General features: G+C 46.7%; 1 protein-coding gene across 1 annotated transcript; it reads right to left on the reverse strand.

Moving 5' to 3' along the window:
• Positions 1–1,086: 1,086 nt before the first annotated feature.
• LOC122378638 lies at positions 1,087–3,485 on the reverse strand. Its single transcript, XM_043359892.1, has 2 exons — positions 3,360–3,485; positions 1,087–2,194 (listed from the first exon to the last, which is right to left on the reverse strand). Exon 2 carries the CDS (start codon positions 2,190–2,192, stop codon positions 1,503–1,505), a length of 690 nt encoding a protein of 229 aa, XP_043215827.1. The 5' UTR covers positions 2,193–2,194; positions 3,360–3,485; the 3' UTR covers positions 1,087–1,502.
• Between the last annotated feature and the right edge of the window lie 8,593 nt (positions 3,486–12,078).

Genomic DNA, 12,078 nt, shown 5'->3' on the forward strand with positions numbered 1-12,078 from the left:
GAGGACGACTGTGATCTTCAGAAGCGCACCGGACGCTCTGGAGGGACGTCATTGGGCTTGAATGGGACGACTTTAGTCTCAAGCGGGACGACTTCAGTCTCAAGGGGAGTGGCTCTCTTGAGGGCGCTATTGATCTCGGATAGGGCGACTGTGATCTTGAGAAGAATGCGGGTGCTTTAGAGGGGCGCCAGTGGTTTCAGGGGGCGCCATCGATCTTGGATGGGGCCGAATGGGGCAGCTGTGAACTTTCAGAGGGGCGCAATCAACCTTTAATGGGGCGACTGTTCCGTTCAGGTGGGTGCCAGCGGCTTTCAGGGGCGCCATCGACCCTGGGGGTTCGGAATATTCTGGTTTCCGGAGGGGCGCCCTTAAACATTGGGGGGCTCAGGTCCTATTTGGGGGTGCCTTGGAGAACATTGTGGTGTTCAGGTACCCCCAAAGAGATATTGAGTTCGATCCCTGCCTGCACATCACTTTTTAATTCATGTTCCCTCTGTAAAACGGCATCAGCCGTCGGCGCTAATTGGGGCGCCATCTGGGCGGCTGGGCGGAAAGGGGGGGCCATGGCCCCCATGGCCCCCCCTGTCTACGCCACTGAATGGACCATAAAACACGTATCACATGATATTTTCATATTGTGACCCTCAGTGACCTGACCTCTGTGACCTGACCTGGTATCAGTGACCTCAAATAGCAAAATATGTGTTTGACGAACATTTCCCCATCGATGGTTTTCAATGAAATGCATTTTACTCGATTTTACAACGCATTTCTTGAAATGCCTGTAAACGGTGAAAATTCGACATTTGACCTGACCTGTGACGTCATCGGTTTGACCTAGGTCAATGAAATTGGGTCACAAAATAGTTTCCTGTTGGGGCTATCCAACACCGTTTGCCGCTTGTCGTTATGTTGCGTGGTTCTCGAGATCTTAGGGGAGGGGCAAATCCCCCCCCCCCCCCAGCAGGGCGCGTTGCTCGGCAGACCCCAACGGGGCACGGGTTAACAGCACATGCACAATACGAGATGAGGTCGGTTCAAACTTAAGTCTTTGCATGAGTGGTGCATCATTACGAAATAGTCGTATACATATTTATTCAGCGTACTTAGAATGGTCATACATACAGCGACGATTCATACAACGTACATGAAAAGAATGGTCAATCAAAATCAGACATATCATGCTCATGTGAGAAGTGACATTACAGACAATGTATGAGGCTAAGACGAGCTTCCTCTTGATCGATGTGCGTGCATGCACTGATTTTAACGTTCTGAATATGAATATCTTGATGTGTGTGTATGTTTGTATGTGTGTAATGATTGTGTTAGCAGTCACTGGGTCTTCCTGTATGCACCAATGATGGTGTGAAACAGATGACATTTTTATTATTATTATACATTTTTGTGCAGCATAGAACAGTTCTCAGCACTCGTGATCGTTTTCATCTTGCACACGGCACTGCTTCTTTTCTTATCAGTCAGCCGTCCACCTGCGCGCTCTAGTCCTCAAAAGAAGCGCGCTGCTTGTCGATGGCTCTCCACACATCCTCTGCCAGGGAGCTGAGCGAGTCCAGCGAACTGAGCGAGCGCAGCTCCTTTTCAGACGCCACCAGGCTGCCCAGCGTTATAGCCGCCTTGACCAGCAGGCCCAGCAGCGGCAGCAGCAGCAGCACGGGGATCAGCAGCTTCGGCAGCCAGTCGTACACCGGGTAATAGTCGGTCTCAAAGTCGTTCCACGCGCTGACGGTGGTGCTGAAGGGACTGAACGGCAGCTCACGGCGCCTCCTCCTGTTGTTTAGGTGAAGCCCGCGGCATAGAGACAGTTCCGGCCACGCCGAGCTGAGCTTGGCCACGGATGTTCCCAGGATTTTCATCCGGCAGATTCGAGCTAGAATCTTTCTGATTCGCGCTTCTAGAATCTGTCTATTTTCAAATGTGAGCGAACTCGTTTCCTCTTTGACTGGCTTTGAGTGGTGTGGTTTCTGAGCGTCCCTACCCAACTGATGAGCGGGACGAGTCAGCGCCGGCAGTCTGGGGCCGGAGCGGGGCGGTGCGTGGCCTCCGTCGATATGTCTGTTCAATGGCTGGCTGAGGAACGTCTCGTGTTGAATGGCCGCAATGGGGTTAGCGGTGGTGATGGTACCCAGAGTGCTGAGAGTCGCCACTAGCAGCAGAGCCGGACCGAACATGACTGGGGAAAAGAAAACGGGAGGCTAGTCACGTTAAATGACTAACATTTTCTTAAATATGCAAGATATTGCAACACAAATTACCCGACGTTTTGTTTATCATAACCTTTTCAAGGGTAATGAAAACATTACCCTTGAAAAAGTTATAATAAACGAAACGTCGGGCAATTTGTGTTGCAATATCTTGCATATTTATGAAATGATTATCACATTACAACTCAACATGGCCAACATTACTCAGTGACCAAAAACAGAGCACACCAGGAAAAGAGCAATGCATGTTACGATGTCGTGGCTCGCGCTATTACACCAAAATCTCCCCAATCTATCGCTTCAAGAACAGCATGCAATTTATGTCGGATCATTCAGGACGCCTGAATACATTTTCAGACAGTGAAGCTGTGATACTGTGCCGCAATGCATGCAAGACTCCCGGCACAGCCTAAACTACGTTTGGATAAGAATGGCGCTGGAAACATTGCAGAGGGAACATTGTGCCGAAACAACATGCAGCTGTAGTCACTGGTGGATCCAGGGGGGGGGGGGCGTGACCTCCCTGCAGCACCCGAAATGGACGGAAATTTATGTTTTTTTTTAGAATAAAACGAAAACTGAACAACTCTTTTTAGAAAACGTTTGTTTTAAACTGCACAGCAGCGCGCAAGGAATCGAAATCCCATGAGTTTTTGGAATTTGGAGAAAGCTTTGTGAGGGTATCCCCCCGTAGCTTCCAAGACCGCCTTTCTGGATCCGCCAGGCATGGTTGCAGTGACTGCTGACTGCTAGGAATGGACAACCATGACTAGCCTGAGCGATGAGCAAGTATCATTGCTTATATCCTCGCTGCTTTCAAATGCTTATTATTGAAAGGAAAATAATTAAGTTTGTTGGAAAGTCTTCTGCCTTTATGACTGATTTGTCCACGTCAAACTCATTTGTTTTTGCACCGGTGATTATATTTGTAAAATTTATCTATACTTATTTTGTTCAATTACTGCTTCACTTGTATAAATGACAAGCTGCATTACCTTTTTATCGAGTCCAATATAACTGTGCCTCATGTTTTGAGTCGCCACTTTTACTGTCCCTATAATTTATCGAACTCCATATGTTACTCGTTCACAACAAAGTGTGTTTTGCGCATGCACGCACCAAAGCATCACCCACCTGGTTTCGAGAACGCTGTAACGTTCGCTGGTGATTTCTGAAGCAGACAGCAGGTTCAAACAGACGTCCGATCCCCCTGTGCAGCACTAGAGGCAGGCAGCCCCTCAGCAGTACCTCGGGATTCTGTTTGTCGCGCACTGGTGGACCGCTTTGGCACCGCCTCCCTTCCCCTGAGGCGCCCCCGCCCATCTGTACCTTTCCGACCCCTTTGATTACTCATTGACCGCCTTTTCAGCTCTTTGACTCTGAGCCTTTTAGACGGATTCCGTATACTTTCAGCGCCGTGGTTTCGTCAGTTCCCGTCGCATCATTTTGAATCTGCTAATAATATTCGTTTAACCCTCGCCCGCACATACCATTTTCGGTTTCCCATCCTAGAACGCACGGCGGGGGTTGCCACCCCTCCCGCGCCTTCACGGCAAAGACCAACAGGTTCTTTGGGAAGAAACGAATCCAATGGTACCCAATTTTACCTCATTAGTTCATTCATTGACCTTCCAGGTCAGTTCAAACTAAAAAATGTTGCTGTTTGGGACCACCGTTGGAATATCACGTGCTGTGTCCGTCAGATACCGATGGCGCTGTCGTTTGTGGCGCCAAGCCAGCTAAAACAGCACTTTGTCACACTATCCGACTAGGTTTTTACTGGCTGTGGTCATTTCAGGTCAAGTTAGGTCAAGGTCAATGATATATGTTTGTATGTCTGTGTGTGTCTGTGTGTATACTGATGCGTGCACTGGAATTGGTTTGTGTGTCCCTATCACCTACATGGGATCATGAACTCAGAAGCTTTTACCAAAAATGCAGTAAAAAAACTTCACGAAAAGTAAGTTTAGCTACCCTAAAATGCAATGTTTTTAGATGACCTAGGTTGACCTTGACCTTGACCCTGACATCTGTACATCGTCGAATAGCATGTTCCATGATAGGTGGGAGGTAAGATTAGCAAAAAATACCGAAATCAAGGTGTCAAATGCTCACAAGACCCATAGCCAACGCAAGATATTGGGTATTAAACGTAGGGAAATTTAATGTTGCTTAGCTACATGTTTTCGTGTTTACATGGAAGCTTGTTATTGTGTATAAAAGGTGGCCTTGTTATTGTGTATAAAAAAAGGTGGCACACTTAAAGCATCTCTTTACAAGGAGAGTATGTGATTGGATTGAGCAATATCAGCAGTTTAGTACCAGCTGCGGCTCAAATATTGGCTCCTATTATTTGTCTCGTCCTTATCGATCGTCTATTGCTAACTATTTACTTTTGCTGTCGAAATTTTATTAGCTTTGGAACCGTTTCCAACTGTTCCGGAAAGCTTCAGCTGTATTCTTTACACCGGAGTTTAAAACGTTTAGTGCAATGTAATTACCAATACCTATGAAGGTAGCCTGACAAGCGCAGTACATAGGGGAGGATGGGGCAACTTGGCCGCTTTTTTAGAAAGCGTTGTATCTCAAAATTGGCGACATATTTCTGCACTCTCACAACGCTGGCAGGTGTCACATTCATTTTACTTTGCCGTACAATAAACGGAAAATGATAGAGTAACTACTTATACTTGTTAACTACTTATACTTATACTTAAAATTTGAGTAACTACTTATACTTAACCCGCGCACCGACGGGGGTCTGCGCCAACTTCGCACCGACGGGGGGGGGGGGGGGGCGGATGACCGCCCCCCCCTGAGATCTCGAGAACGAAGCAAGATAGCGACAAGCGGTAAACGGCCTCGGATACGCACGGTCAAGATCTACAATTTTTACTTAGGTCATTTTCAGGTCAGGTCAAAGATGACGTCACAGGGGTCGAAAAAGTCAAAATGGCGGCGCTGGATATGGAGAGAGTTTTTCTCGAATAACTTTCGAATTAGTCAAGATAGGAACAAACTAAGGGCATCATCGTAATCCTCTCGTCAATCCGCATCGAATGATATATATGTTGACCTCGAAAGGTCAAGGTCAAAGGTTGACCTCAGGTCACGTGACCTCGAGGTCATCATGTATATCATTCGATGCGTCTTGACGAGCTGAACACAATGAGACCATCCACGCGTCTGTATCTTGTTCCTGTACGGAGTTATTGGCCAAAAACCTTTGGTGACCTTTGATGACGTCACATGACCTCACAGCTGCCCAACAGCAAAACAGACCTCAAGGTAGTGAAGGTTGATCGTATATGAAGTCATGTATGGTATATGGGGCCATTCCGACCCGTTTTAGTGGTAAAAACAGGGAGTTGATTTTTCCCCCATTGACTTATAATGGGGAGGTCGCGAAATTGACCTGACCTTAGGTCACCGATATCAAAATTCCGAGATAAACAAATTGTAGCTACTAATGACTTAATAACATCCTGCGACTGTCAAAGGCCTCCGACATCTACTGTAGCTCTGGCACGGTGACAAAGTTGCAAAAAAGTGACTTGAGGTTGGGTCATTCAAAGTGACCTGGTGACCTGACCTTGAAAGGTAGGAGGTTCAAACTTGCACACCATGTGTAAAATTGATGAGGGAATAGTCGTACCAAATTTCGCGGCGCTACGCGCCGCGGTTTTCCCGCTATTCGCGAAAAACCTCAGGGGGGCGAATATCCGCCCCCCCCCGTCGGTGCGCGGGTTAAATTTTAATGTTTTACAAAGGTCTGCAAAGCGGCCAAATTTCCCCGCTAGCAGAGTTATTTGGCCGGTGGGGTGGGGCAATTTGATCGGGGTAAATCTGAGGCTTGGGCTTTATGCTACAGGCGAGTCAGCTTCAGCGTCAGCAAGTACGTGAGTCCATACGCTTCTTTTAGGTCGACTCGGTGTCGGACTTATATTGGAATGGCTTTGACTCAGGTCTTGTCAGTGATTTTAACATTTTCTTGCGCAGCTGCTAATGCGCTTCCTTTGCACACACTGCTCAATGAAAGACATTCGTATTATTTTGTCATAGAAATATTTTCACAATGTAACTTTTAATTAGTGAGGATGCATTGTTTGGCAAAAAGATGTTAGTATATATTTTAGTTGAGGAATAATCGACTAATTTCAATTCAAATTTCTTTGCAATCAATGAAATAATTCAACTCAGTATCAAACCCTCACATCTTGTAACCTTTCCTGCATGTCCGTAAACACGTGTTCGATGCTTTTTGCGAACTTCAGATGCGACTATCAGTTTGATTTGAGCAAATCCTTGGCTTCTTATTCGTATATTGCGTTGTGGTGTCTTGACCAGCCCCAAGGAGGCAGACTGTGTCGCAATGCCACCGCCGGTCGCTGTGAACCCAACCAGCTCGGCACCATGCGAGCTTAGCAACTCGGCTGTCCCAGCATAGCGATCCTGAGAGCACCGGGAAAGCTGCTCCGCTAGCGCCGGCCAAATTACCTCGCATTGCCATCCTGAGCAATTTATCTATAAAGTCGTTACGGTTTTACGGTAATTTGAAATTGCTCTTGGATACGCGAAACACCCCCAAGAATGGCGCCACAATGTCGGAATTCGTTTACAGCCCAAATACTTCATGCTATATAGTATTTAAATGGAAGTTAAAGTTACTATTTTGTAATGAAAATCACGTTTTATTGATTTTGAAGAAAATTACGAGGGGAGAGTTTTGAAAATTTTCCACGGAACAGTTCCACCAATGACACATGAATAAAGGCTATAATCATTTCATTCACTTTGTTAGATATCGCACAGTTGGGGGCGGCCAAATTATATTGCCGTTCAAATTACTCCATCCTCTCCTACGTTTTGTCGATGACGGGCAATATAAGCGTGCAGTGGTCAACAAGGACAAAGCAATGCGCTTCAGAATTTGGCACGGAATCAAAGATATACATTTTTGAGCATGTAGATGTAGACCATGTAGACCTACACTGCGTTAGCAGATGCTGGACTCGGTTTGCATGGCAGGGAGGACATACAAAAGATGATGTCAATCACAGGTTACTGGAAACCGATGCCAAAGAAGAGATAACCAAGCGTCATTTAAAAAAATAACCAAATGAAAAACAAAGACCGAGCCAACTCGGAACATTGATTGCAATATTCAGACTGCTGGACTTCGGAATTCTTGCGAACTTTCTAGCGTGTTTTACATTACAGAGGCCTCATAAAACCAACAAAACACCTAAAAAAGCATATTTTAAATGTCAAATGCCGAGTTGGTATGCGTTAAGCTTCGGTAAGTATGCAAAAAGCTGGTGTCCGATTTATCATTGACATCTCAATATTGTGTGCTAATTAGTCTGCCGCGTCTAAGGTCATGTTGCTGTCTGGTCTTAGCTACGTTGCTGAATATGCTCCTGCGGCTGGTCATTAGCAAGGACATGCGTTTCAACACACACTGCTTGATTATGCCTGCATGATACTTGATCAGACTGTTGACATTGAGCAGAACGGTGATCGGACTTTTTTGTCGACGTGGGCAACTTAGAAGTTATGCCACTTCTCTACATTCGTTTGACGGGAATAAATCTATATTATGATTTATAAGTCGTCCGTCCAATCTCCATCCATCCGTGTGTCATGTCTTATGTGTCTTATTGCGCCTGAAAGGCGCCGCGTATCGGCGTGAAATTTGGCATGCCGAATCTGTGGGCGTGGGCGGCCTTTGTATTAAAATTTGGGCGTGATCGGGCCAGGGGTGCGCCGTCGGCACGTGCAAAAGGGTGCTCCCGTAGGCTTAACACGTGGCCGGCGAAAACCGCCAACGGGCGAAAATCGGGCCTGCAGCGCTCCTTTCCCGAGCTTATATCTCGGTAACCGTAAGTCGCAGCGACATGCGGTTTTCACTGATGGATACAGAAGAGATGGGCCCATCGTATGCAACAAGTTTTTTTCTTAGGTATGTACCACGTGCAAAGAAATAGCCTCTAATCTCGAGAAAACGGGCATTTTTTACACATTTCAGGAAAAATGTTGGCATTTGAAAACCATGCACTCGAATGACACGAGATGCATTTCACAGACTAAAAGAGGATCTGACCTTTTCAGAATACATATGTTTTTGACCATTCACTTGCAAATCTTTATAATTAAACGCTTACAAATTGCAAGTTTTACGCGTAAAAGGCATGGTCGTCTTTGCACCGTCATAATGCCTTGATAACGAAGACTTATGGCTATAAATTTACCATAGAGTGAGAGAACACTCTTTTCTGATCAATATCCACCCAAAATATTTTCAAAAAGTCATCAAGGGCTCTAAGAAACAGAGCAATGATTATACCGTTTTCGACGCATTTTTTACCGGTTGAGCGGCGGCGGCCGGCCTTGAACGCGGCACCGGCGCAGTAATATTACCGTGTGCTTTATATTTGTCTAATACTCCCCTTTCGTCCGCTGACGGTGCGGCCGGGTGGAGAAGATGTCAGTCCCCTAATCCGAAGGCGGATGGTTCGCGGCCGGTCAGCGACAAAGTTTTTCGCCCGAATTCGTCCCCAGGTAGCATTCGGCCAGCCGGCAACCGCCGAGAGGGCTGCGAATGTTACATTTTAACGAGCTGGCGTACCGTTAGGCATCGACCCAGCAACAAAGCATTCTTACTCTCAGATCAATATACCGAAAGCTGGCCATCTAGGGTATGAGTACTAAGTAGTGTATGGGCAGAGTAGGTATGGGCAGGGTAGGGTATGGTTAGGTGACTGGTAGGATAGGGTAGAAGTTGGGTATGGGCCGGGTAGGGTATGGGCAGGGTAGGATAATGGCAGTGTTAGAGTATGGGCAGGGCAGGGTATGGGCAGGGCAGAGTATGGTTAGGTGATGGGTAGGATAGAATAGAAGTTGGGTATGGGCAGGATAGGGTATGGGCAGGTAGGGTATGGGCAGGGTAGGGTATGGGTAAGGACCCAAATAATACAAGTAAAACGATTTTTAACCCAGCATAATGCATCCGTAAAACCAATTTAATCAAAACATTAAGTTATAGCGCAAAACATGCCATCTAGTGATTTGTAATTTATATCCTTGTCGAAAGAACCAGCTACACCATTGCAACAATACTGATACATACTTATGTAATATATGTCCTTGTCTCCACTAAAAGATATTTAAAATGAGGACACATTTATTGCCATATCCACTAGATGCTCACTAAACACCTAAACCTTTACGCATACTTTATGAGTGTTCAGTTATACGCGATTTCAAACCTAATCATCTGCTCTCTCCAGATTATCTGACTTGTTTATCATTACCAGCGATAGATATGTGATATATTGAAGTGCCACAAAAAAAAAACGCTCCCTCCGCGGCCGGACCCGGATATACGTTCCCGCGCTCAGTCTATCACCGTCCTCCTGTCCCCCTTCTCACCCCATAACACTCACACACATCCGTGTTTTGACCGGGTTGTGCTCTCGGTGCCGTGGAATTTCCATATTTGGCACGACCCCCCGGTGGACCCGGAGCCGGCAGGGGCCCGTTTGTCGGCGCTCAATAGACTGTTGTAGAGGGTCGCCTGAGATGTGTGCTTGCCAAACTGCTGACGAGGGTCACATAACGCTCGCACGATGGTGCGCAGCTGCTCCCCCCCCCGACCCCCGAGCGTCCCCTGCCCGGTGACATAGATCCGGTTGGCCGGCGTCGTTCACTACCTGAGGAGAGGTGGCATATCTGTGTCAAGTACCCTGTTTTGCTGGCGTTTCATTTACGCTGAACTGTGCCATATCTGGGACTGGCGCCATCAAACGCGTTCCTCAACCCCGCGCCGGTCACAGCTTGGTTTGAAAGTTACTAGGTTGACCCGGCTGTGTAAGAATATATCGTAAATCCGAAACATAGTGATGTACTATCAAACTGCAAAGATGATAGCGGAACTGAAAGATCTAGGGTTAGACCCAGGTAAGAATCTGATCTAACGGTTAAAGATGGTCATACTGCAGGTCACTTGATTTCTTATCGCATTGATAGAACCAATTCATGCGTTGAATTCGTTATCTAATCTCATTTAAGTGGACATCCATTTTATACCAGCCAGAGCCCACAAGTTATAGGTTAATGTTGCATTTGGCCTCAGATTAGCTTGTTTGACCCAAAATCAACGTTACATGGACTAGGAAGCTTGATAGATAAGTTCCCAGCTCGTTAGGTATAGGTTACTTATAATCAGGGCTGCGGAGTCGGAGTCGGAGTCGAAGCTGGAATCGGTCGGAGTCGACAGTTCTGCCTGGAGTCGGAGTCGGAGTTAACGCTGCATGGCTCAACGGCATGCACTTCACCTGTTAGATTGCCGATGCTGCTCTCGAATTTAGATTTTGTCGAAAAAAGGCCATGTTGCTGTTTTGAACGAACGTTTTCAGCGAAAGAAGCAAGACTGTGAATTTCCCAGAATCTGCTTGTTATTTGTATTGCATTTTTCCATCTAAAAGCCTTGGAACGCACAAAGGATCGTTACAGGAAGATAAAAACATATCCGTTATGAACTTCAATATCAATTATCATGACATGGATTTTAATAGAACCGTCCGGAGTCGGAGTCGGAGTTGGAATCGGAGTCGGAGTCGATTTTTGAAGCCGGAGTCGGAGTCGGAGTCGGAGTCACCCTAAAATCCATCGACTCCGCAGCCCTGCTTATAATCATACAAATTTGGTCAACATAATTGTAAGTAATAAAGGAATTTAATTCGATGCCAAGCATACAGTAAATTATTAACATAGGGGAGAGTGGGGAAAGATGCCAAGGGTTTGACTATGTCATATATTATTCGAAAATGACGATCGGACAGCCAAAACTTGGAGTTTCAACGGAAGCAGACATCATTTTTCTCCAAAAATATCACACTTTCGTGCCTGAAATATAATAACTTTTTTTGCTATTAAGCATTTTCCTGAAGAAGTGAAATGGGGCATCTTACCCCACAGGGTGGAAAAGACGCCCCCTGGCGTTGGATAAGATGCCCCCCTGAACTATAAGTGGCATAAATGGGCACGTGAATCGCCTGAACGAATCAGTGGTCCCTTCGAGCCTGCAATAGACACTAAACGTCATCGTAAGGGCCCTCAAAAGTAGTCGTAAGGGGCTTCAGAGGTCATCATTAGGGCCATCATAGTTCAGCGCGGCCAAACAAGCCTCCGTGGTGGCGTTCGGAGACCACTGTGGGGCCCTTATAGGTCTTCATGATGCTTGAGGGCCCTCGAGCCCATCGTGGGGACCTCAGATGCCAGCGCGGCCCGTGGAGCCAACGTGGGAGCCCTCAAAGGATGTCGTGAGGGGCCCTGAAACCAATAATGGGGCCCACAGAGGCCGTCGTGAGGGCTCTCAGATTCAGATGCCGCCCAAAAAGTCGCTCTGTGGGCTGAGAGACCGGCATGGGGAGCACCCGACCGTACTGGACTCTCAATAGTCCCAGATCGGCTTTTGTCTCTCATCACAAGTATGTAATAAATGATTTGACGGGCTGCTTGAAGGGCAGCCTACGGATTTAGAGGGGCGTCTTTCCCCATCAGGACAGGGGGCATCTTACCCCAAGGTACCGAAGTAACATTAAATCAGCGCAATTGTTTTGACGCCAAAATATTTTTTGAAAGCAGCAAATAAAAATATGCAATCACCAGCCAGCCGTTGCCCAGCTGAGCTTCGCAATTTTTTTGTGCAGTTAACAAGGCAGGCTTCCGCTTTACGCTAAGAACATTAATTTCCAGGTTCGATTCTTTGTTTCCCCGCTAGAGGGGGTGGGGCGTCTTTCCCACCCTGGGCATCTTACCCCACTCTCCCCTATAATAAAAGGTCTCGAAA

This window comes from Amphibalanus amphitrite, unplaced genomic scaffold (assembly GCF_019059575.1).
Source record: "Amphibalanus amphitrite isolate SeventyFive unplaced genomic scaffold, NRLGWU_Aamphi_draft 000062F_arrow, whole genome shotgun sequence".
NCBI classification, from domain to species: domain Eukaryota; kingdom Metazoa; phylum Arthropoda; class Thecostraca; order Balanomorpha; family Balanidae; genus Amphibalanus; species Amphibalanus amphitrite.